Source organism: Pseudomyrmex gracilis, unplaced genomic scaffold (assembly GCF_002006095.1).
Source record: "Pseudomyrmex gracilis isolate BER0280 unplaced genomic scaffold, ASM200609v1 scaffold_147, whole genome shotgun sequence".
Classification (NCBI taxonomy): domain Eukaryota; kingdom Metazoa; phylum Arthropoda; class Insecta; order Hymenoptera; family Formicidae; genus Pseudomyrmex; species Pseudomyrmex gracilis.
The window spans coordinates 190,332-217,276 of NW_018020731.1; the positions used below are offsets into that span (position 1 = coordinate 190,332).

Below are 26,945 nucleotides of genomic sequence, written 5' to 3' on the forward strand. Positions count from 1 at the left end.
ATTGGTGAAACGGCGCATGAAACGCTGAGGGCAGACGTTTCCACGAAAACCGACGTCGCGATCGCGATGAGAAGAAGATTTTGATCGTTCGTTAAAATCTCTGCCAAGACGCAAGGCTTGTAAATTATGCGCGAGGAAGATTAACACGCGCGAAGCGCGAAGAATTATGGTCGTGCAATACAAATTGCGCGATATTCCTCCTCCGTCCGGTTTGGCTCGATACAACGCGGGGCCTCTCTCTATCTCTCTCTCTCTCTCTCGCCTCGGGATCTATACGAGACTCAATTAAGAACGCGATTGAATACAATGCCGACGATAATTGACGGAACGTACCGCGGCCAGATGCGTTTCGCAAGACGCAACGAGAAAAGCGATTAGAAAACGCGCGATGCACGCGTCAGGCTCCCAGTCCTGCAAATTTTACGCCTTGGGAACAACTTAATCCCAGAACTTAGTTCTGGACGATCCCCCGCGCGCTTTAATATCAGTGATTCTCATCAGATTAGATTAGATCCAGACCTCGCTTGCAATGTCTTACACTGTTCTTTGCACGGTTCGCATTCCCGCAATTTTTCCCGAGAACCCACAATTGTTCGGTGGAGAAAACAGAACCAACGAGCGATGATTTTTTTTATTGTCGTTCAATTATTTACCGCCTCCTGCCAACTTAGAAACTGTCCTAAGTTTCTACATTGAGAAAAAAAAACACTCGGTGAATCAAGATCTTATTTAAACCTTGCGGTGGTCAACCAAATAATTGTTACACAATTTCAAAATTTGTTATTTTTTTAACTTTTACACAGAGACTTGAATTAAAAAGCGAAGTACTTGAAGCAAAACAATTGACTGCGAACCGAAACATATTTTTTGTTGACATCAAAATATATTTTTGTTTGTATTGCGTGACGTCTCTCTTCTGTCTGATCCCCGAAACTAAATTCGAGCGGAAGGTAATCGTTCGGGAGTTAAGAGCGATCTTCCGGTTTTAAAAGCGCGAAATGAGTTACGGTCTTGGGAAAGGACAGGGGGATTTCGGCAAAGATGGATTTTGGCATTTTGCGCGCGCGATGGCATTATTTACGACCAATCTATTAATCCCGTGGAGATCTCGCGGAGCTGCCAGGACAATTTTCGCGCGAACCTCGAGCTGCTAAAACGGAATGTCGTAAAATCCCGCGAGACTGTTTCGGACCGGCGCTCACAATAGAAATACGATTGCGCGCGCGCGCAATTGGATTTGCAGTTTCGATGTCGTTTACCTCTCGGCGGATCAGGAAAACGCACAACAACGGGACGATCGACAGACGTTGGCATTGTGTTGTAGGCGATTTCTTCCGTTAGGTGATTTTCTCTGTTTCGTGCGCGCGCACGCAACGAGGCGTCCAATTATAAACCACCGGACTGTGCTCTCCGTACAAACAAAAATAGAGACCCACAACCTGTTCCTGTTCGGTGTTCAACGATTTTCTTTCTCTTGGACTTTTCTAATTATAAATGCCGCGACTCATTTGTACATCGCCGAAAATAGCGTAGGAAAGTTCCGCGGCGGAGTAAACCGGAGAGGAGAGAGGTTTTCGACCCCGCGCAAACGTTCGCGCGGTCATTATTCTCTCGCATGACAAGAAAAAATAAAGCGCACCGCCGCAAAACCGCCTCCCCCGTTCTTCCGCTCGCGCGGATAAACGACCCTGAGAACTTTTGATCGCGACTCGGAAGAGTCCGCGGCGGCCGATCCGCGCGAATTCGAACCAACGAAAATATTGACGCTACGCGCGCGCGGAATATAAAAGAGAAACGCGCGGGAAAAAGCGTTTTCTCCGAGCGAGAATGCATTTGGTCAAAGTGGTTTTCGCGAAATTGGACCGCGCTCGTTTTTTTTTCTACGACGAATCTAATCTTTTCCACCTTTTAAGAAACTGTCGAAACTCGCGTGGTTTTATGCCGCGAATCCGCCGCGGAAGATGCGCGCTACTTTTTTTTTTTTTTTTCCACCGCAGAAATTGAATTACATCGGCAATTCTCGAGATAGCAATTTGCAGAATGTGATCCGACACGCGGGGAATTCTCGCGGTTTCATTTTGCAATCGCGCAAATCGCCTCGCATATGAGACGATGATGAGGATGAGAGGAGAGAAAGTAGATTACATACGGCGTTGTACGGAGCACAGAAAATTCGCTCATTATCGATGCGTTTCATCTAACAAACGCGAGTCTCGCCGCGGTTGGAAAGCGCGTTTAGAAACATATTACGCGGGGGGAACAAACACAATCGGGACGTAATCGTGCGAACTCGCACTCAATTAACCGGAGAAGCAAAACGCAACGAAACGAAAGCGACGCGACGGCCGAGAGATAAAAACTACTTTTCTCCCGTGTAAGAGTCACCGCGCGTTTTTTTTTTTTTTTTTTTTTACACGATCGCGACAGTTTCCACGCGCGTACGTTGCGTAAGTCGCAACGTCAGTTTTTACAACCTTGAAAGAGACGCGCGCGCGCGCGCGCGTTCGCCTTGCAATTAAATTGGCAATCCGCGCGGGCAAGTTGTAAAATACATATCGGTTCGCGCCCGCGAGGCTGCTCTTCTGAATACGTAAATCGGCTCGATTATGTATGACGGCGCGAGGGCGGCTTTCATTATCGCGCGCGCGCGTGTGTGCGTGTGTGCGTGTTGTGTACGCGCGGCTTGACCTTTTCATCAGCCATTGTGGAGGTTCCCACGTCCAGTGAGCTGCGGTCAGCCGATCGTGACTAAGCTCTTAAATGCACGATGGCACGGCCGCGGGATTAGCACCGGGGGAACAAAAGACAGCCCGTGTGCTGGCAACAACTCTTTGTGATATGGAATGTGGACAACGTTGAAGCGTTGTTCAATTGTTCTCTCCGGTTTGGATACCGAATAGCTTTGAAAACACACTTGTCAAAGTTATCTCTCGGACTTCTTCTTGGAAGATAGCTCGTCTCTTCCGTCTTGCTCTCTTCTTTCGTAAAAAATCGCGTGAGATTTTCGAACTCGTCCAATTCTCACACTTGTTTATTTTTTCCGGGAGTCAATTTCGAGCACAAAAAAGCGGGGGAATATAAATTTCAGAAGAACACGCAAAGGTGACTCCAATAACGTTCGCGAATCGCGCACCTCGCGCTTGTCAGTTTTAACGTTCGCGCGATAAATCGAAGGAGCTCCTCCCTCAAACCAACCGAAAATCCATAAACCGTGTCCCGAAATACGCGCGTATTCTCCCCTTCCGCGCGCGCTCTCTCTCTCTCTCTCTCTCTCTTTCTCTCTCTCTATCTGTGATCGATTCGTGCGCGCGGTTTTACGCGGAGTTCGCTAAACTTAGGTCCGCATTGACGGATTATTTCGCGCGCGCGGAGATCGGAAAAGCGCACCACCAAGTATGTATGTACATATGTACGTTTGCGTGCGTCAGTCGCGGAGAGTCACTCTCGCCCGGGGTTTCTCATCATCGGGTATCGATCACTCGGGGAGTTGACGGGGGTTCTCTCGCAACCCGCGTTATTTGCCGCTATCCCCGACGGCAATCTCTATTTATTCATAAACAGGCGTAGAAATATTTATTCATGGCCGCGCGGAAAGCATCGTGAGCAACATCTCTCTCATCGCTCGCAGCGGTGTAATTTGTGAAACAACGGGGAGAGACCCCGCGCGGATCGATCCCGCGAAAATTCATCAACGCGGAGCGAACAAGCAGATCTACCACAAGGAAGTGTGGGAGTTGATCGATCAAGGTCGAAGAACGCCGCTCTGGAAATACGAACGGTTCGAAATAGAAACTGTGTCGGTTCTTATTCGCGGAATGAATTTTTTTTTCTCTCTCTCTCTCTCTCTCTAGGTCGATGATGCGCGACGAAGAATAATGATAAATGATTCCCGCGACTCTTTCCACGCGCAAAGATCGTCGTGAGAGTACCTACGAGAGAGGAGGCAATTCCTCCCGATATGTTCCGTTGAAAACTCCCTCGGGTCCCGTCTGATGTCTGTCACTCGGGTCACGTTCTCCGTGTCACGTTTTTTCTCTCTCTCTTTCTTTCGCTATTTCGAAATTATGTTATTCTCCTCCGCGGCGCGTCGCGAGAAAGGAAACAAAAAGGGAAAGACTCTCTTCTCTCTTCGCGGAAGACACTGGGGAATATTTGTTGCATTTTATGAAGTGAAAAAAAAAAAACATTTTCTGGAATTTATATTACTTCAAAATATTTGTTGCGTAAAACTACTGTTTTCGAATTTTTTATATTATTTTACGACAAAAAAATACAGTTAATTATTACTCCGGGCAAACGCGTATTCCCCGATTACGTTACAGTCGTTATTTACATTTCTCTCGGGAATATCTGAAAACACGTAGGCAGAGAACGTCTCTCGCAGCTATAAAAAAAAAAAAAAAATATGAGAAGCGTAAAAATACGATATAAGATTCTTTCAGATCTAAAAAAAAAAAAATACTTACTGTTTGAAAAAGCAATTTGTTTGGTCTTGGAAATTAACATAATCTAATGCCGGCGTTTAACATCTAAACACAGCACACGATGGTTCAAAAGATATCGCACAACAACAAAGAGAGATCGGAACAGGTCCGTTAGACAGTTTTTTACGATATCTTTTCACTGTAGTTAGTTTGGGTACGTTGTGGAATATCAAATTATATTCTTTGTTCATTGTGTCGCAAAGTTCACATAGCGGCACACATCGGACAATAAAACGTACCTATTATCCCAAACACAAGCGCGCGTACGTACACACACACGCAGAAGAGAGAAGAACTCGAGAAGAAAATCACCACGGAGGATGCGGCGGCAATCTCGGTTGCATCTAACGGTCGATATGTAGGTGCGATGAGGTCATCCGGCGAGTCCGACAGATGATATCACGTCGATCTTAAGAGGCAACGGGTTGTTTACTCGCGCGCGGGACCGCCGCGAAGATGGAAAATGCCATTCGAGCATAGGCTAATAAATTTATCAGACGTCAGATTCGTATCTATCGCGACGTGCTTGCAATAACGGAGAACATTTGGCCGCTCTTTGTGAACTAATTTATGTGGGAAAAATAAAAAAAATTAGATAAGAATCTCGCAACGCGCGAGATTCAACGTTGGAGAATTTGAGAAAAGCGGACGAGATTAAATTTATCCACGCGAAAGCTCGTTCTTAATTTTTTCTCTCGGTGCACCGCCGGTGAGAGAGCTTTTCGCAGAAACTTTTCATCTTCTCGAACGAATGGCAATCCTCTTATTTTTCGAACATTTAAGTTGGAGAGACATTTCAAACATTCTCGTATTATATATTTGATAACAAAATTATCGCAATTATGTTTGCGCGAACCTAGTAATAAAATTAGCGGAGAGTCTCGCTTTTGCAAAAGAAATTGTCACATACACGCACAAATAAAGAGAAAATTATTTTTATGACATCAGATTTGTGAGGTCCGCTGACATCATCCTAACTTGTTGCCGAGTCGCGTTTCTAAGCGAAAACTTGAAAAAAAAAAACTGGGCTTTTCTATCTACGGGCAAAACCGTAACTACCGAAGTGAAAGTCGTTTGAACGCGATCGCCGCCGGCTCGTCGACTTCGCTACTCTCCGCGCGCACAATACCACTCTAAGTCCGCCCCGGAGTGCCTCTCATCGAGGTTCCAGCATAAAAGTCAGTTGTTTAGTAGCACTCCGGGCGACTGTCGACTTGGCTTCACGTGCGCGCCGCTCCTTTAAACTTCTCCGGCTCTACGGGACTCGTCACACACCCCGAGCGCAACAACGTTAGCCCCCGCAAATCCAAAAGTGTCTCGCTCTCAACAGTGTTTCTTCGGCGAATTCGGCGCGGTGATTGTTTTTGCATCCGGTCACACTTGTTTCTCTTCCCGGCCTTCCCCGTTGCGTAAGTATATATACGACGTTTGCGGGTAATTGAAGCTGAACAAGCTGAAATCTGTCCGGCAATTTGCCACCGCGACCTCGCGAGCAACAACAGTCTAGTAATTGCGCAAAACGAGCGTTGCGCAAAAAAGCACGCCGCAGACTTTTACATTCGGACGTTGAAAAATTGTAGGGCGCGAAACAAAAACGCAAAATTAATTTGGACGACGAATTTTGCTAAATGTCTTTAGCGTGGCTCTCTCGTTCGCCTTGATTTCGACAACGCGCGATCCATTTCGGTCGCGCGGGCAAATAGCGATCATTTCGGGTATAATGCGTGTATTTTGCATGCGGTATTCGCAGAGAAAATGAGCGAGTGCCACTAATTAACGACCGGGCAATATTTGATCAGCTTGCGCGCATATCGGCGATGCCTAGGCGCGCTCCATTATTCTAGTAATTGAAACGGTATAATATCGGGCCCGAGACCGCCCCGATTGTTCGATCAAACACCTGCGCACGCTAATCATACACACGCCTCGATCTAGCAAACCGCCGCGCGGTGCTTTTCGCCGGAGTTGATTTAAGCGCGCGCGGTTGTGTCGTATTCGCGCGCATGTATGCGTGTGTGTGTATTTCGTTTGTTCGGTTACGAGACGCGCTGCAATTGAATATGCTGAATAGAACTTTATTCTCGCGCGCGCATTTCTCTAGTGTGTTTCCCGCGGTCTTAAATAATTCACGCAAAATGTTAATCAAACGGCGGCGATAATTTGTTGCCGCGGAAACAAAAGTTCGTTCGACGCGCGCGCAAACAATGCGCGCGCGCATTTAATTCCAATTAAAATCCAATTTGGTGATTGCGCGTTAATTACGTCTCGACTTCAATCACGTCTCGTTGATCCGAATTTTTGTTTCCACGAATTAATGTAATTTAAATATTCTAGTTTCGCTTGTGCAATGTAAAAAGAAGAAAAACAATTTTCTCATACGTCAATCAGAGCTTTTGCAACGCGGGACGACGTTTGTTGAACAATTGTTCGCTCTTCCGAGCGTTCCCGTCGTAATTGTGTAATTAATTAAATTAATTGCATTATGTTAATTTCTAATTTAAGTTTATTTATTGTATTATATTGATTATATTAATTTAATTAATTGTATGTTAATTGTCAGCGATCTCGTAACTCCGTATCGATTGTCTCGTTATAAAAATGTCGAAACATTATTTTGGATTTTTCTAATTGCATATTTATCGCGCAAAACTCCAATTAAAAAAAAAAACAACATTCTCTCGGACTTTGATGATCGTCTACGGACGCGCGACGTCGTCGATCCAATTACCAACTGGAGTTTCACATCCGCCGGACTTTGTCGCCAACTGGCTGAAAAAGTTGACACGATAACCCAGATCGAAGAGGGGGTTTTAATATCGATACACTTTCACGACACCGCACGATCTTCTCGAGTTAATCCGCGGAGAATCGGAGTGTCTTTGTTAATTCCTATCGGGTGCGTGGCGGATTGCCAAGAGGAAATTGTGTTTGTACACACGAGACGCGCATCGAGGAAGCACGATCGAGAGAAGTGTCGTCGCGTCAAATCGAGGATCGATCCGGCGCGATCGAGAAAACGTATCGAATCGCGATGCGGGTTTTCTCGCGCGACCAAAGATCGTGTTACGACCGAAGATAAATCGCGTGATTTAACAAACTGACGCGGAGCGATTGATAAATATCCGAAACGACAAGACAGATAGCGACGGTAGTGTCACATCGCTCGCGTTGTGTGACAAGTTTCATTTCTACAGAAGAACAAAATGCCAAACGCTGGCTTGTTATCGCTCACGTGGCAGCTTGCCAAAGTCTAGCCGTTTACGGCTTCGTTGTTGCTCTCCACATTTCTTCAGGTTCGGAAACAAATGGAAATATCACGCGGAGACCATATTATATCGAAACGACAATTTGTAGCCCGGCTCGTAAATTTTTTGCCCACAGTCGAAGTCCGAGATGATTGTCAAAAAACACTGCGACACTACTGTCTGTCGTTTCGGATACTTATCAATCGACGTTTCTTGTACGACAACATCAGTGCAGTCGTTATTTTATTGCGACGGTGTGAATCGGAGATTCTTCAGAGATTCACTCGTGATTGAAAAGTCACGCGACCACGAAAACGATGTCAGTGCGAACAATTATTGCTATCAATTACGGAAGAGGAACAAACACGATGCGATGCTTATCTCGAGCGATGCCGAGAAGAGAGAGAGAGAGAAAAAGAGGAAGGAGAGAAAACGCTCCAGGTCATTGAACAATGTCTTACCGAGCGACGCATACTGGTGCTCGCCAGCTGTTAGACATGCATAAATGCCGGTTAGGTATAGTATAACGCCGTGGAAACCGTTGCGGCCGGTACGTTACGCCGCATAAAACGATGTTTAACGACCGTTACGCCGCAAACGAACCTTAAAGATCGACTTGACTCGAGCACGTTGGAACGAGAAGTCGAACCGAGGAGAAGAAAATAACGTCCGCGAAAAACCGAGAGACAAGAGGAGCCAGACAAGTCGACGACGATGACGACGACGACGTTTCCTCTCTCGCGCGCGAGAGTTTTCTTTCCCGTCAACATAGCTCTCTACGCGAAGAATCAATAAACCAGCAAAAATCTCACGCTATACATAGTCTCGCTTCCTCGTGTGTATCTGTGTGTGTGTGTGTGTGTGTGGAATCCTCCTCGGAATTACAAATAAAGGAAAACAAGTCTGACAATCGAGTCGCGATAATTTTATTACCGAGACGCTAAAAATACACGACACTTTCATGTGATGCGTTAAGAATTATTTTGAGATTCCTCGCGTGTTTGGTAGTTCGTGATTTTCTACGACATCCGAAAGTACGCCAGAGTTATTGTAACATTTGGTTTGCTAATGCAATTACGGAGCTAGTAGATTTTTTGTTCATTAATCTCATGATTAAATATTAGATTGACTCACATATAAATAAGTTCCGATTTTCAGACAACAATTTATCTCTTTCGAGATAATTCGAATTTGTTGCAATTCCAACCAATCAGTCTCATTTACTTGACATTAAAATGTAAATATTATAAAATAAATAAATAAATATAAATAAAAATATAAACAAATGCAAATCAATGGAAGAGCTAAACGCTGTAACGTTAATAAAACTTGTTATAAAAAAAATATTCTTAAACGTTTCTTTGGACTGACGTATTTCCGTGTTCTCATCCTTCAAGTAAAACACGTTGATGAACACGTTCGGGAAGTTCTTTCTCGAGAGAGTCGAGTGCACACGCGCAAATATAAGACAGAAGAAACTAAAGATAACCCACAGCCGAGCTATATCAGACTTATCTCGTTCGATGATGCGGATCTTCTCGCGCGGTGCGGCTCTCTCGCTCTCTTTCTCTCTTTCTCTCTCTCTCTCTCACTCACTCACTTCCCGCATCTGGTGCAGCCAGATCGATCGCCGTTAGAAATTAAACATCGCACGCATTTTCGCTTCTTTGTCCGCGAGATGCGTGCGCGCGAATCGCTTTCCCGTCAATTGAAAGGAAAAAAACCGGTTGCGTTTTCCATCGCGTTTGTTATAATCTCTCGGTCACGGCAGCGTTTTCGTTCTACTTCCTCGGTAACAGACGGGTCGCTACGAATTAGAGACGAGACGATTAGAGAGATAAAGTTGCGTTATCGCAATGGCGTTGGCGTTTTCGCGAACTTCGCGGCATCATCGTCACCTTAACATTGAACGCTTCGGAAATTCGGAGAGACAAAAATATATCTCTCGGGTTTATCGCGCGAGAGGTGACTTTCGCGTGTCTCTTGATCTTTTTTTTTTTTTTTTACGATGGTCATCTGGTCGATTGGACGCGAGAGAGGAAGATTAGAAAACACACGTGCCGGTATTTTGCGTGAAAGGTGCGCGGTGGTATTTTTAGCGGCTCATTCAAATTGTAGCAAAGTCTCTGTTTTCTCGGCAACGGGAGAGACGGGACTTCCCGTTCCGTTTGCAAGCTGTCAGTTTATATCGCGCGTGTATCGTCGTTTTAACCGCCGCGGCGGTTCTCTCGGAGAACGATCGTTCGTTGCCTCTCTGCGTTAATTAAATATGCAAAAACAAAATGAAAGAATAAAAAAAAAAAACGTGACTAGCGCGAGGAGAAATTTCCGCTTCTGACGAGAGTTTAATTTATCCAACCATCAGATCTCGCGCGTACCCGAGATCTCGGACGTAAATTACGAGTCTTTAAAGGATCCGAGGACTTGAGCGCGGCCACTAGTTGGAAAGATGCTGAAAGACTCAGAGCCTCAAAGCGGGAAAGGAAGAAGATGGACATCGGCGACGAGCAGCGGCGACGGGAGCGCGAGGTTTCTTCTCACCAAAGACCTCACCGGGGGGATGGAGCTGGGGGGCGCGTTTATTAATGCGGGCCTAGGTCACGGGCGGCGAAATGTCCCTCTCGGCTTTGCTCGCCCGGTGTTAGTTCGTAAGAAGGCCAGTGGCCGGCGCTCTCGCGCGCTTCACTATAAATAATCGTATGCGCGAGTATGTCCAAGTATAGCCCGTTGGGAGTGTGCCAGCCTCGGGCCTGAGGAGGCCTCAGCTATTTTTGAGGGGCTGTCGCCGCTGCTAGCGCGCTCGTTACAAACAGCCGCGACGGACACTCCGAACGAGACTGCCGACGGAGATGCTCTGCCCTCGCTATCTCTTTCCTCCGAGCGTGATCCCCCTCTTTGATCCCCTCCTCCTCATCCGTTCTGATATCAATCCCTCTTCTTCCGCGCTCGTTACAGCCGCGACCTTGAGCAAAACGAGTCTCTTTCCTCCTCTCTCTCTCCCTCTCCGTTCGGGTCGATTATGTCGAGAGACATAATACGAGAGATCCACGGAGTTACGTGATTCATCCCCGCGCGAATGAGAGATAACAAGAGGACTGGAGGAGGGGAATTGCCGATTTCGGAAACTTGTATTCGCGCGTGCCGGTTTTTCACGGCCAAGCCGGGAGAAACGAGGACTCTGATTTTTAATATGCTGGATGACTCGTTTGTGGCCGCGTATGGGGTTCTTGCGCGGGTTACGCATGGACGCACGAATGAACGTTTATGATACAACGCGGCTTCCATGAGATGTTGAAACGCGATAAGAATCAACGACGTGTGACGTGTCGCGAACGGTACATACACCGACGCGATCGCTGAAGTTAACGGACGAAGAGATGCAATCGGAGAGAAAACCAGTTGAAACATACAACACCGTCTCTCCTCGCGAGAGAGAGAGAGAGAGACAGAGAGAGAAACAAGAAAGTAAAAGGAGATCGAGCGAGAAATGCGTGTGTTTGTGTGAAACTCGAGCTACTTGTGATATTTCACATAATCTCACTCGACACAATCATGCGGTTAGGCATAGTTTTCGAGTTAATGGCATCCTCTCCGTTTCAATGTGATTTCAACGAGGAGATTGCGCATAATCGCGAGAAGAGACCTTTTTGCGTTACAGAAGTGAGAGGCGATGCAATTACAAACAATATGAAGACACTCGCACATACACAGCGCGTTCGTATCTTTGATAATTTATCGAAAGTTTATCCGCGCGTACATATTTAATAAAAAAAACCTCTCAAGATTATTTCAAGCGGAATCACACACCGATGTTTTCTCCGTGTGAGAAATGCACGATGAAGCAATCGTCGTCTTTCTGCGTCGCCAGATATAGAAGTGCCAATGAGTTTGCACATCTCTCGTTAATGCGAGTTGACGAGTTGACGCGTGTCTGATGATTTTTCGCAATTTATTTTATTTTTTTTTTTTGAACACGAGATATAAACTTTCTACATTTCTTCTCTTGCGAAAAAAAAATACATGTAAAAGCCCACCAGAAGAGTCAAATGTTTTTAAATACACAAATGTTAATGTTTTTAAATAATAATAATATATGTTTAAGTTTCTTTTTTAAATGTACATTGATTTTTAAACGCACATCGATACGTTCGTTTTATTCGTCTCCGAGAAGTCAAATTTTAATCTACTCACATGTGCGCGTCGGCACAGCGCCGTTTTCAAATTTCCCGCTTTCTCGTCGAAGGTTAGGTGGCATATACAATATACTCCATTTGCGGCAACACTTCCTTCCAGAGCATTGGAAAGCGTGCAGTTGCTCACATAGAAACCACGTTGATTGCATCGCGCCGAGAAAGATAGAGAGACTGCGATCTCGCGATGATTTTCGATTCGTCTGTAAGACGACCGGACGCGGTTCTGAAAAAAAAAAAAAAATGTTTTTGAAAACTGGACATAAGCCGAACGTATGTACGATCGACTTGACGCTCATACGTAACTGTATTGTCAATGTCAAAGGGCGCTGCCGTATCCAGTAATCTGGTCTGCCAGTGAAGCGTGCGCGTTCGAAGCGGGGATTTTGTTCGGAGTTGCTGTCTGAGAAAATTGTCACGGACTCTGGGCGTGTGCTCGCGAACAGTTCTTTAATTTTTAAATCCACATCCTGGCGGGGTTGTGACGAGTCTTGTTTACAAAGTAAGTTGACGGAGATTCCGTTGTTCCGTCAGCCGGGCGGCGGCGTCGAGCAAGTGCGAGGTTGCTCCCCCGCGTTGCGCCGCCGTGATTTGGCACGCAAGTTGTCAATGACAATCGATCCCGAATTATCTGGGTCAGAGGCCATCAGCCGTGTTGGAGACTCGCCGAATTTAAATCCCGGCACATGTCGATGCGACCAGATCAGTCGATCACCGTCAGGACTGCCTGCCGCCGCGTTCTGTTGATGACCGCTTCCGCGTGATAAAGAAAACCTGTCGGTCGTGGCGCGCCCCTTTTGTCTCTCTTTCTCTCTTTATCTCTTTCTCTCTCTCTCCGCGCGTCCATGCCGCCCTTTGAATAATTGATCCGAGCCGACCGACAGGCGTCGCGATAATTATCACGAAACGTCACTGACGCGACATAATCCTTTTTTCTCGGTCGATAGCGACTAAGCCGCGCTAATGCCCTCTCGTCGAGCGAATGAGCAAAACCTGACTGTTTAGTTGTAAATGCGATCTCTTGCGTCTTACCTCGAAAAGACACGTTAGAATTCTACAAAAAAAAAAAAAAAAACAATGTCGAGGAAACACTCGGTTGTTGATCAAGAACCTTGGGATAATTTGCAGACTTCCTCGTCGACCAAGACAACCACCATGACCACAGCAGCCAAACTGTACGGCAAGGATCTGAGCGAGTACGATGACATTGACGTGGATAAGTTATTGGCAGAACTCACGCCAGAAGAACTCAATATGCTGGCCAAGGAAGTGGACCCTGACGTAAGCTTTGTTTGTGAGATAATTTTAATTGCTTGTGTTTGAGAGATACTGAATTTACTTGTGTGTTTTACAGGACAGCTTTATGCCACCTTCCCAGCGTTGCAGTTACGAGTGCAACAAGAGTCCTACAGGGCCACTGAATCGAAAGAAACTCATTGAGCACATCAACAAGCAAGCTCTGGAAACGCCAGATATTCCAGAACTGAAACCGTACGTGCCTGGTGTGGTCAGAGGCAAAAAAGTAAGTACAGATCATAGAACAGTGACAAATCATCATAGTTGTTTTGTACAATGTGATAAAAACAGTATCATATTCGCTAATATCGCTTTCACTAATTACATATTGCGTTACGTGGTTTCAGTGGGTACCTCCGCCACAAGAAAACATAAAAGAAAAGGAGGCGGATGAACAGATTGCGATAGATCTTGGCGACGAGTACGAGCAAGCGCTCTCGGCCGCCACCCAAGAAGAAATCATTGATCTTGCTGGTAATCAATCGTTTCTAGAATCGCTTATTGTGTCAGAAAGATAAACAATTGAGACGTGACCTCTTTTTTTCAGCTATTCTTGGATTCCATTCCATGATGAATCAAGATCAGTATCACGCGTCTCTCCTGAATTCTGGACAACCGGTCGGACTCGGCTGGGACGGAGTTACGAAAGCTAGTCAACCAAAAGTTTATCCGATGGAACCGCCTAATGACACGGATGTTGACGCTACCATCAAACAAGTGCGAGACGACGACTCGGCTCTGACTGACTTAAATTGGAACAATATCAAAGTACGCATATATATATATATATATATATCTCTTTCTTTTTGTCACATTTTGGCAAAGACTAAAATTATTGCAATTTTGAAGTGAAATTAATCGAGTCTCTGCTAGATCAGAAGACTTTTTAGCGAGGATTTGAACCACTTCAATACTATATTCTATTCCTGGCTAATGGCTTATAGGACGCGTTAGTGCGTTACAAATTACGTTTGCACACTAAGTTGACAATCGTTGGTTTTTTTATTTACAGAATATTTCAGATGAAAAGTTCATACAGTTGTTCGAAGGTCTGGAAATAAACACACATCTCGAATCATTAAGTTTAACCAACGTTGGACTCAACGACAAAACTGCACAACGGTTGGCTGATGCTATCGAAAAGAATTCGACACTCAGAGTGCTCAAGTTTGTATTTTACGCATCTTTTCGCACACAAAAATCTAAAGCGCTAATTGATGTCGTCATTGAATTTTTATTGTTTTTCAGCGTGGAGACGAACTTTATAAGCCCACCTGTGATAGTGAAGCTGATCAGATCTCTTCTCAAAACGAAGTCTATCGAAGAATTCCGATGTTCGAATCAGGTACGTCACGATGTAAACGTGTAAATAAATATTTTGTGTGTAAAAATAGCGCGACGGAGAAAATTTATTACCACTCACGTCAATGATCTTTCAGAGGTCGCAAGTGCTGGGTAACAAAATCGAAATGGAGATCACACAATTGGTAGAACAAAATCCGACGTTGTTGCGACTCGGGTTGCATCTAGAATTTAATGACGCTAGACATCGCGTCGCCGCACATCTGCAACGCAACATTGACAGGAGTAAGTACAGAAAAAACGTAATTAGTTATTAGAAAAAAGAGTCGGAGATGTGAAGTAGTGTCCTGAGAAACAGACAGGTGTATCAATGAGCGAGACGGCAGCTACAACGGCTGTTTAGAAGTCTACTCCTAGAAATGTAAACTTAAGTATCGAAACAATAGCCATTAGAAGAGAACTAATTGAAACATCAAAAGTATTAATTTCGAAAGTAGTGTTAAAAATATAGAGCAACAATTGTGAGATTGCAATGACAATTAAAAAAATAGAGAGAGAATACGTAGCAGAACGAACGAAATCTCACTGCGAATGTTATTCGGTAATGAATTAAAGAACTGACGGGGCGTCAGGAAAAAGCTGACACTTGAATTTGCGGTAGAAAAGCGCACTGTCGACGAGTAAAAGTGAAAATTTATATTAAAAGACTTAAATGTGACCCCGCTTATGCGCTCACTTAGAAGAATTTCCAAGTTTGTTATTAAGAACCCGAGAATTTCTTCATCAAGTGACACGCGAGATACGATTAGTTTTAATTAGTCTTAATTTACATAACGAATTACTTTTAAGATTTAGCGCGAGATGTAACAATGTTTCAGCGTATGTGTGTGAGAATGAACAGAAGATCTTTCTTACAGGACTCTCTATCTGGGAAATGTTTCTTGTACGCGCGTAACACACTTATACATATATTTTGTAGAATTAAAATGAATATTTTTTGCACAGAAGTCGTCGAGTGCGATGTTCTTTTTCGCAGGTCAATAATCTCGCGAACGGGTGTGTTCGCAAATTGTGTGCCGTGTGGCGTATCCCAAAACACATTTAGTTTCTTTCTCACGATGGATGTTTTTCACGATAATCGATAATTGATTTTCCGTCTAGATGGAAGCAATTGTATGAGGGACTATGGAGATCATCACGTGGCGAAATGCTTCTTCTAACTCACACCCCAGAATCGAGCTTCGTAGTCTCACGTAGAGCTTTACCGTAGAGCACATCTCTCATCACTCATCCACAATTCATCCCGCTCATTTATCATTTTTTCTAGCTAGCGATAGAGGTAATTACAAGATCCCCGACCGATTTATGTCTACGACCGAAAAACAACGAAACCTCCCGGTTTCCGACGGTGGTTTTCAAGCCGTTAATTAATTTTTTTCTTTTTTAGATGTTAGAATGTTTATAAAAAAAAAATCTTATGCCAAAAGAATGTTTTGGGATTGTCGCTTGAAAACTACTGTATTTTCGTGTTGTAACTCCTTTCTTCTTCCCCTAACATTTGAGTTTTTAATCGCTCCTCTATTTTATGTATTTGATTCGCTTTTGTACGCAAGAAAAAATTTTCGCAACCAGCACAACCGCCGATAACTGTGATCTGTTTGTTTTTTTTTACTTTTCAGCGCGAAACACAGAGAAACGAAGATTATAGGGTAGTTTAATTTGGTATGGATCTCTTTGGTCGATTTTCGTTTTTCAATTATATTCTACCGCTTGTGTGCAACTCAAATAAATAATTTTACGCTTAAGCCCGTTGATCTGATTCTTTAAAATAACAAGCAAAGAGCTTCTCTTTTCTGTGATTTCTCGATTGCTTCGCAACACGAAGCGTTGCGAGATGATGCGTCTTCGACCTAACGCTTGAGTTGTGCTGATAACTCGCTTAATTACACACTTTGACAATGATTACACCGACAACAATTATATCGCGTTGAAATCAATTCGAAAACAATTTTGTTTTTCTCCTTTAACGGCACGTACCTTCACACGAATTCTTGCATCAAAATACTCGAAATTTCTTGCGATTTCCGAAATTTTTGTGGTAATTTTTTTTTTTTCAAAAATTTAACTTCCCTGTAGCCGAATAAAAAAATCAAATTACTGCGATTTTAATCGATTCGTTTATCTGATTAGTCTGTCGTGTGGAACCCATGGAACGAGCTAAGCTTGCAGCGACCGCTGCTAGTGGTCCTGCACCAATCACCGCTTTTCCTGCAGATAACGTAAAAAATAGAACGTAGCGCTATAAGTCGCGGCGCAGTAAGTAGGTTTGTTTGTTTCTTTGGTCACAAAAAGTGAGTTCGTCCTTTCCCACGTGATAATATTTCGAGATTACATTGCATTTTGATTTGAAATGTTTTTTTCCTCGCGAGGAGAAAATTCGCTATAACGATTACCCTCTCTTTCAGTGCTAAACTGCATCGAATTGTCTTTTCTCGGTCTTAAAAAAAAAAACAAAAAAACAAAAAACCAATTAAACAACACAAAAACGACTAATTCTACCTTCGCACGATATTATTGTGCATCGTCACAGAATTGTTCCGCCCTTTCTGTTTTTTTTTTCGTATTCCTTTCAGTTATTGTGTATTTTTTTTTTTTTTTTTTATTATTAACTCTACGTTTTTTTTATTAATTCTCGTTCTCACGCCTAACATTCCTAACATATTGTCACACAACACACATGTAAAGCATGAAACGAATCTCTGGATTTTTCATATTATTCGCGCCCGACGTACTCTGGCGATATTGTATTTTGCAGGCAGAAACCAATGCGTCCGTCACAGCCCTTTGTGTCACATCCTATTCAGCCGATGAATATGTACCGTATATATATATATATGTATATTGTATATAAGTGTTCGTCACACGACACGTTTGTTCTCCTCCTTGTAAGAGGCGGTGTCGATATCGAGAGAGCGGCTGGGTGCTCGTCTCTCGACTCTCGAGATGCGCGCGATATTTTTTTTTTATCTGATTTTTCAAGAAAGGAAAATCTTGATCTTGATTTTCGTCACTTTTAAAAAATAGATTAAAAGACGAATAGACGCTTGAGAACAGAACGTGATCTTGTCTCGAGAGAAGACACCGCCGATCAGTCTCCGATATCGTTCACCATCCACACGAACGAGATGTAGATTCTTGCGAGGCCAATTGCTGCGACGTATATACGTGTATTCACTCACAACATTTTTCTATTCTTTCCCAACAGTACGGAAAGATCTAACGCTGCGGCTACAGTTCCGATTCTTTAACATGAACCACAGGAAACCTGCCTTGATTCAATGAAAGGTAGCTGCACCCCGTTGTGTGTGCTAGACTCCGTTTCAGCAGAGAGTGCGAGCCGCATCTTTCCCCGCCTTTTGGAGAAAGTTTAACCAAAAAACCAAAAAAAAAAAAAAAAACGCTACTTTTGCAGCTTCACTAACACGGCTTTTCGAGAAACGATTAATCGTTCGTTCGATCCGGAGTAAATTACACACTCGTGGAATTCGTTCGCGGACGTGGCGACGCTTTCGCATTTTCTCGCAATTCGACGCGCAACGGAATCCGAAAAGTAACCACGCGCGAATGTTGTTTTTCAAACTCCGTTCCGCGAATCAGCTTGCACACACGCGCGCGCGACTTCGGAGTCGAATTTCGAGAGGAGTTAAAATTTTCTTTTCGCATCTCGCCGCCCGAGTTTCTCTCAGGCAATGGAATTGAAACGATAAAAAAAAAAAAAAAAAAAAAAAAACGAATATTACTATCACGTGTCTTTCGAGATAAATCAACGTAAAAAATTAGTTCTCGAGACGTCACGCAAATGCAATTTTCCCGGTGTTTTTTTTTTTTTTTAACGTTATTATTTCTCGACGTATGCAAAATGCATTAATTGCCGTAACTGTTATCAAATAACATGAATGTTTGAGTATTGAGTTACGCGCGACACGCGTAACGGTATTTCTAACTCCATTTTCTACGGCGTATAAAATATGTATTAATCGTCACAATCGTTATCGAACAACATCGGGTTTCGCGACAGTATTTTTATAATTTCATTTTCCGACGTGTGTGATATTAATAAATTAATCGGGCTCTCGCGAGATACTTAATTCTCGATTAGTTCGATTAAACGCGATTGTCATCGAATGAATATATTGAACTCGATTATCAAAGGCACCGTTCGCTGAATCTCGCGATATGTATGTTAGTTGCGTGACTCGGTGCGGTTTGACGTATACGGCGCACACCTTTCTTGACGGCGCCGCAATGAGATTTAGATGCATCCTATCAAACCCAATGAAGTCGTGACGCGTTAATTTCCACGGGAGAAGAGAGCCCGCGGGGCTCCTAGGAGCTTTGTTCGCCTCGCGTGACGTCCTGCCGACGTTAACTCCGTCAGCTCCCCGACGAGGAAGACGACGGTTCAACACACGCCGACGTTTCCCGCTACCGAACTTGACTGACGTCTTATACCGAGCCGAATTGCGTCTACGCTGTTCGCGCGCGAGAGAAGGTTTTTCTCTCTTTTTTTTTCCGCTTGTTTTTTTTTCCTCAAGCACTCAATTATACATCTGTTCCGTCCGTAGGAAAGTTCAACCGAGCCCCCGAGAAAATGAAAAGAACGAAGACGAGTTGATTGGTTTTCTTTTTCGCGGAGCAATTAGCGTCGAAAAAAAAATCGCGCAACATTAGCGCTATTTTTGTGGGAATGCGAAAGCACACGCTCGGTCTCTTAAGATTCTTGAATTTGTAATAAAACTTGTAATTTGCAACGGATTTCGCGCAATTATCCGTTTGTTCGAGCGCGGGATCTCTTCTTGGAAAATAGAATTGATTTAAACTGTCTGTGGATTCTTCTAAAAAAATTCAGGAGCCGTCTGATATCTGTCGGTTATCGTTAAAATTCGCGAAATAAAATCTTTAAAATTATCACGTTTCTCTACTGTTTCCACTTTTAACTCTCTCTCTCTTAGCTTTCTTTTCGCGTTATCGTTGCGAAATTTTATTAGCTTTGCGCGGGAAAATTTCTGGAATTTATCTTTCTCGGGAATTTTACGAGGCGCTAATACAGAGATCGGGGTGTCATAATGATGACAAAACGCCCGCGAGGTGCGGTTGTTTTTAAAATGCAAATCGTCCCGAGAGAAACAATTCACTCTTTCATCGGGCGGGGAGGAGAAGGGGGACAGAATTAACGTTCGCGAGCCGCGCGTTAATGAGCCTCGCGAACGTTCGCGCAGCCGGTGCAAAATTGCTAATATTTATCCGCGGATTGCGCGCCGCGGCCTTTTAAAATAATATTCCAGTGCTCTCTCTCTCTCTCTCTCTCTTGCTCATCCCTCTCCCTCCCTACGGTGAAATGTTAATTGTCGATGGTCGGGTTGTGCCGCTCGGCGCGGCGTCGGGATTTACAGGAGCGACGGTGCGGGAGGAAAACCTCGCGCGCGCTCGTAACTCGTATCTTTACAGATCACGTTTCATCGGAAAAACCGAAATGAATCGTGAATAATCGCGCGACGCTGTTATTACGCATTAAATTTCATGAACTTTTAATTAAGTAGCTTTTACGGCGCTCCGCGCGCGGAGTTCTTCCGATTAATCCTCCGCATTTTTGTTTCGAAGAAAACGCAATTAATTTTCATGCGTTATCGCAATTGGCAGAAAAATGCGGTTCAACAATTCTATAAGTTCTACTCGTTTTAATCGAATGCTCGCGCAACTGTCTTATTATGAAAAAATACGCAAAAGTGCAAATTTTTCTGTTTATTTTCATTTTATTTTTTTTTCAATAGAAATTTTACTCATTTTGCAATATGAATATATATTTTTGTACAAAATGAGATTAACGAGGTGTCATAATTAATATCACTTTTGTTTTTCGTTCCAATCACCAAAAGCTTCTCGTTCGTTCTGCGATGCCAATTCCGCGCGAATTTATTTTCGGGTAAAGAAAAATTTAAATCGCGCGCGACAATTATTTAACGCGCCTTTTCGATTGAAACGTCGTTCTTTTCGGGATCAAATCAGCGACGCGAAATTCACACGTCGCGTATTCGCGTAAAGCGAATATATATGTTCGAGATGTGTATTCGACGATATATTTCGTCGCCTTATATTTCGGCAACGAAAGATACGCGTGTAGAATGAGAATTTCGACTTTCTCGCCTAGAGAGATCGCGTTTCTCGCGGCTTTGAACCGACGCCGCGCAGTTTCCATCTCGCTGCGATTTTTCTCTCGCACACAGAGAAACGTACTAAAAATATTCCTCCGGATGTGCGAAGTCTCTCTCTCTTTGGAGACTCTCGCACACACGTGCATTAGATTAATGATTCCTGCAACTGTCTGACGACTAACAGCAACGTTGTGTCCCGCCGTTGTGTATCTCTCTGTCTGTCTGTTTGTCTGTCTGTCTTTGCCTCGGTTTTCACCGAAGGATCTTTCCTACTAACCAAAGAGACATGAAATTTACGACCACTCGCAATCAAGCTGCTTCTCGCATTTCCGTTATTCGTTTCGCGATGCATATTTAAATCCGCTTCGGGACGGGGGAGGAGGGAGGAGAGGGTTGCTTTGTCGTTCCGTCTGTAAAGCTCCATCGGGCAGAAAATTCAATGCAACGCAAATGGAACGACTGCGATCTTTCTCTCTCTCTCTCTTTCTCTCTCGCTGTCAATAAATTACCGGCCTTTTAAGCTCCCCGCGCGATGTCTCTGTGCGAGACATAATTACACGCGCGTACACACATAATCGCGGAAAAAAAAAAAATTCAACGGACAAGGCGCGGTTAAATCGCGAAAAATTTCTTCTCCGTGCGCGAAACACGATTATATTATACCGCGTGTATGCGAAATTGGAGGATCTTCTCCTCTTCCAAACTCGGCGTGGGAGATATGCGAGAGCGGCTTTTTCGCGCGAGTGTTCGTGTGTGTGCGTGTGCGTGCGTATTTTTCAACGGCATGCCAAGGTGCGCTCCAAGTTGCGGCGCGCGTACAACATGCAATGCGAGAAGTGCGCGCGCGCAAAAGAGAAAAAAAAACGAAACTCGAGAACAGATGGTTTTTAATCCGTTATTATCTACCGTTGTTGCGCGTTCTGAATTCGAGAGTGCTCTCTTGCAGAGAAAAAAATCGCGCGCGCGCGCGCGCGCGATGTGTTTTCATTATAAATAAATTAAAAAACAAAAAAAAACATTTTTATTAACGCGCACAACGCGAATCTCTTCGCGCGAAATAATGAATGATATGAATTCGAGTTGAGCGAATAATAACGATAACAACACGCGCGCAACGCTGAAAATCGGCACTCGTTTAATCGTCGAGCGGCGTAAAAAGAAAATTGCGCTCTCTCCCGTTGATGGGAAATCCGCGCCGCGTTTTCGCTCGATAGGGCGAAACAATTTGGCGAAAACTGGCGCGCGCGCGCGCGAACGTACGCGAGAACGAGATATAATTAAAAAGCGACGAGCATTTGGTAATCCGCGGGGATGTTTTATGTCTTCGAGCGCGCGCGGGCGTTATTTCCTGCCGGCCGCGCGATGGGAAGAGGATTACTATTTTTACAGCCGCGTCGTGCAATATGTATCGCGTTTCGAAATATACGTCCCTTTAATCACGTAATGTTTGTTTTTTTTCTTCCCCTCCTCTCCGCCAAACAATAGCGCGCAATCCATTTCGCGTCGCGAATAAAAATCGACGATCGTTTCGACGTTCGAGAAAAATGACGGAGAGATGTGATTTCGTTCACCGATATCGAGAAAAATAAGTCCGGTCGCGATGTGTAAAATTTAGTCGGTCGAGATAAGAATTCGCGCGCAAAAAAAAAGTTCGCGATAGAATTTTTTTCTCATACGCGAGATCCGCGAAATCGCACTTCTCGCGCGACGCGCCGCAGCTCGCGCGACGTTTCTGTGACGTTGTTTTGTTTTTCTTGCATATTCTTTACCGACACGCATCGGTTCGGTAAAGCAAAGCCTTTTTTGTTTTTCTTGTATTTGGTTGCTAAAACGCCATATGATGACAGTGTTTCGGGTGTCTGTTGCAGTACGGCAGTCCCGGCTCGGGGTGGCGACATCTTAACGCGAAGTGGCGTTCGCCTAGGTATTATTTGTACATATATGCATACTTAAATCACGCACACACGCATACATCATGTATGTAATAAACATATATATCGCGCAAACACGTACAAAACACACGTTTTTGCACATCGACCGATCTCTCTCACCGCCGCTATATGTCACCGCTTAAAGGCTTTAACCCACTTTTGTCCCGTTGTTTGCGCCAAAGAAAATTGTCACGTATCTCTCACGAGAAAATGGGACGACGGGATGAGGAACAGCACGTCTTGTATTACTTAACCGCCCCCTATTTCCAGTATGTGTGATGACAATATGTACGATTGTATCTCTTCGAGAGAGAGAAACTCCTTTCGTGTATTCCTCCGGACGAGCGACACTCGATTCCCGGAGCGACGGAAACGCACGTTCGCGCAATAAAAACAGGAGAAATGCAAAAAGTAACCGCACACGTGATAAATGTTAAAAACAGATCGGCGGAGCATCTGTTTTTTAACTCACCGAGGTGATTATCGAAACGAACCGTCTCTCGCGTTTTACCCTCGAGCGAGCCGCGCGCGCGCGCGCGCGCGCAATTTGCATTTGTTTTCGCTGGCGGTGTCCGAGCGTGTTTCCGTTGTCCATCTCTGAATCTATTAACTCCGGTCACACACACAGACACATCGGTCGGACTATCGACGAGAAATCGATGATCTCCGAAAACAGAGTCTTTTCTGCGGTGATCTCACCGCAAAAACCGCTTGATCAAACAAACGTATACACGCGGTGGAATAAAAAGCGCAAAGATACGTTTCGCTTTTGGATTGTCCTTTAAAAATTTCAACAATCGGATCGGATCAATTTGTGACACGTTCCCGGCGGATCGAGCAGTTTCGACGATTCTTGACGATTTTCAGCGCGCGATTGCGACCGTGAAACATTTCCCCTCCTTCGTGAAACAATCGCGCGCGGCCGATTTCGGGAGCGAAATTTGCATAGGATCCGACGGAACATTGCGGTTGATATAGAGACGCGCCGCCACCGCCGCCGCGGCAATCGTCGGGATCGGGAACACGCAATGTGTACGCCCACGCCGACTATTGTCGCTTAATCGAATTTCTCCGTTTCTCGTTTGCTCACCGTTTCCTCCCGTCGTGTCGTTTTACAATCCCCCTTTTCCCCGTCCCCCTTTCGCGATGCTGTACATATTCCTTTTCTCCCTCCCCCTCTTCTCCCTTGCGGGCGCACTGCCCGCCTCGCATGAGTGGAGAGCGTGGTGCATATATTTGTGCAATATACATACCCACTTCCGCCTTACGACGACGACGACGACGATGCCACCGACGTGGCTCGATTACGTTGCGGCGCTCGCGCGCGATGCGCACGAAATCTCTCGAAATTGGTCGACGGGACAATTTCGACGATGTCGGTAGTTCGCGTGACGATGTCGAATTAATTGCTTATTCCGAATAGAGCGTCCGTTGTACGGGAGCCGAACTATAACGCCAAGTTTATTCGTTACACAGGTATAGTTCGCTTCAACGATAGTTTTCAACTTTAATTCATGTGTGTCGCAAGTTCCTTTCTTTCGGGAAAGATGAAAAAAAGAAGCTGGGTCTGTACGTGCGCTTTGACGTAATGCACACATTCGAGACTTTCCGCGAGTCTCGTTTTTAACGCTCTCTAATTAGCCCCGCGTTGAGAACTAAAACAATTTTTGCTAAAAACGGGAGTTGAAAATTGAGATCTTAATCCGAGAATAAAAACGAGAATAAAACCTGAACCGTTCTCTTCTGTTATTACTTTTATATCGCGATCCGAGACGATAATTTGAGAGAGCGATCGAGCTCCGTTTTTTTTGCCACCTTCTGACGATAATTTGCTTCCACTCGTCGACCAATTGAGTTGATCCGACGTTAACCTCGGCGAGAAATCTCTCTCTCTCTCTCTTACCTTCAATGTGCAATTCGAAATATTCGAGAATCGCAATTTCGCGTCGGTGTTGTGTATCGAGCGGCTCGGCGCGCGAGTTAGTTACGCGCTGTAACTCTCTCCCCCGGTGATAACGACCGAAATATCTGCGCGAGCCGCGGTAAACGGCCGATACGTAGGTATAATTTTTCACGCGCGCGCGCGCGCAAGAGAGAGAGAAGGCCCGATTCGCGCTTTTATCGGCGTGCGTGCCTCTCGTGCCGATTTTGCCGCGATTGCCGGGGGGGGCCGCAGTTAAGCGCATGCAAGCAGCTTGTATCTCGCGCCGCGTGTTATCCCGACATAATAGCGCGCTTAGCACCACACACGTAGGCCACCGTGAATTTTTTTTCAAGCTTACCTCGATTACGACCTCAACGCGGATTACAAACCCGCGGAATTGTTTCAACCCGGTATCACAAAAACGCCAGCTCTCTATCGAGAAATTGTCGACCTTCCGTTTCCTCAAAAACGTCGCTCTCTCGCTCGCAGGCTACAAAAATAATCTCCGCTAAATCAAGCGCGAAATCGCAACTGCGCGATTATCTCCTTCGCTACACACTCAATCGAGAAATGCGTTTTGTAACATATCTCTTGGCTGGTATCTCTTTACTCTCATATTTGATCCTGTCTCTAATTCACACACACACACACACACGCACACGCACACGTTTTGCATCCCTTAGACACACACCAGTGGCACGCGACCGCACGAGTAAACAGTAATAGATGGTGTATATATGTAAGTTAGAGTTTGACATGCACACAAATCATTCGATGAATTTGTATAATAAACTTATATTGATTATATTGTGTATATATGACACGCGCGAATAATGTGTTAACTACAACATATGTGTTAACAGTAGTGGTATTATACGATGCACGATTAGCGCACATGGTTCGATGTCATTAGCAATTAATTAATGGGTCTAACGCACCGTGAGAGAAAGCATGGAAACTCTCTTTGTTAACGTTCGAGACTAATTTATTGTAGCAATTAAACGAGAAGAGAAGAAAAAAAAAAATACACACACACGTGCATTGTCTCCCCTCGAAGGTCGGACGACACGAGGTACTGTGCGAGAGTGAGAGACAAACATCGAAAGATACACGCCGTGAAAATACACGCCGTTGCTCGTAAACGCGGAAATGTGCTCTTCCGCAACTTAATAATATTATTACTAGGACTGCGCGCGCGCAGATAACGCGCAGGATCTCTCTCGTTTTAATCGCGCGGAAGTGTGGGAGGGGGGAACGGAGGGGACGGAGGAGAGTATTTCGTCGCGCATTTTTCTTTCGGGAAGGGAAAGGACTTTGAAAAACATTGACCTAGATAAAAAAAATATATAGTAAAATGACGAAGCGGAGGAAAACGCGCGCGTGCGCGCACGCGGGGCAAACAAGAGAATCAACGAAAAAAAGTTTGTACGCGCAACTCTGGCGGAAAAATAATGGAAGCTTCAATTACCGAATAGATTGCCTCAAATTTCTATCAACGGGAGTCTGCGCTCATTCGTTCTTTCTTTCTTTCTTTCTGCGCGTCCTTTGTTGTTGTTTTTTTTTTTTTTTTATTATTTCAGTATCTGTCTGCCAATTTTCGGAAACAAAGTAGCGCGCGCGATCCGCGTTGTTCGTGCGAATTGCGAGATTTTTTGTTTTGTACGAACTCGTTCGATCGCACGGAATTCGCGTATACCGGCGCGTGTGAGCGTCGCAAAACGGAACGTTTTTTTCCGTCTTTGTTCGTCGCGAATCGGCGCGAGTTTCAATTTATCTCGTCGCGGATATCCGAACAAAAATAATTCAACGGAACGTGTCCTTTAACACACACTCGGATATTTTTAGGTGATGTGCAAGTTTATTTATTTTTTTTTTAATTTAATTACGCAGAGTTACGCCCAACAATTTTCATCGCGCGATCTCTTTTCGTTCGTTTCTCGTCCGAGAGAGGTGAGAACATTTTCGCCGTAAATAAAGATAATCGAGAATTATCGACGAAATCGCGCGGTGACGCATCGAATTCGGTGCAACTTCCCATCACGAGGACGGGAATGAAGTTTCTATCAAGCGGGTTTTGTCGGCTTTCGACGGCTTTACTTATCTCGCCCACATTCCGCGAGAGCGGATTTCTTCGGAAACGAGAGAAAGAGGTTTCCAAAATCGTGTGTGCGCGCGCGCGCGCGCAACTGCAGTGGTAATGATAAAACGGATTCAGTCGCTTCGGAAGTGCGGAAACGAAACGAGAAGAGAGAAAGAGAGAGAGAGAGAGAGAGAGAGGGAGAAGCCTCGTTTTACGGAGCATTAAATTCTGACGAAGTGGCTCGTTCTATACCGGGAGGATCTGAATTATCCTGGAACAGA

The 26,945-nt window shown here is 44.6% G+C and overlaps 1 protein-coding gene across 7 annotated transcripts in view; it reads left to right on the plus strand.

Annotated features, from left to right (window-relative positions):
- The window catches only part of LOC109857153 (tropomodulin), a 49,121-nt gene that overhangs the window by 17,041 nt on the left and 5,135 nt on the right, over positions 1-26,945 (plus strand). For 2 of the 7 annotated variants that reach the window (XR_002250460.1, XR_002250461.1), the window contains exons 2-10: positions 13,048-13,200; positions 13,274-13,441; positions 13,563-13,689; positions 13,763-13,983; positions 14,228-14,382; positions 14,464-14,560; positions 14,655-14,802; positions 17,783-17,862; positions 22,598-22,653. Coding sequence is in view for 3 of the 7 variants with exons in the window: in XM_020433204.1 (XP_020288793.1) it covers positions 13,048-13,200; positions 13,274-13,441; positions 13,563-13,689; positions 13,763-13,983; positions 14,228-14,382; positions 14,464-14,560; positions 14,655-14,802; positions 17,783-17,859 (1,146 nt within the window). In the remaining 4 variants the exon portion in view is untranslated. Of the gene's footprint in view, positions 1-5,685; positions 5,894-12,247; positions 12,422-13,047; positions 13,201-13,273; positions 13,442-13,562; positions 13,690-13,762; positions 13,984-14,227; positions 14,383-14,463; positions 14,561-14,654; positions 14,803-17,782; positions 17,863-22,597; positions 22,654-26,945 lie in introns of those variants that run through there. The other 5 variants (XR_002250463.1, XR_002250462.1, XM_020433204.1 and 2 more) reach the window with 5 other exon arrangements.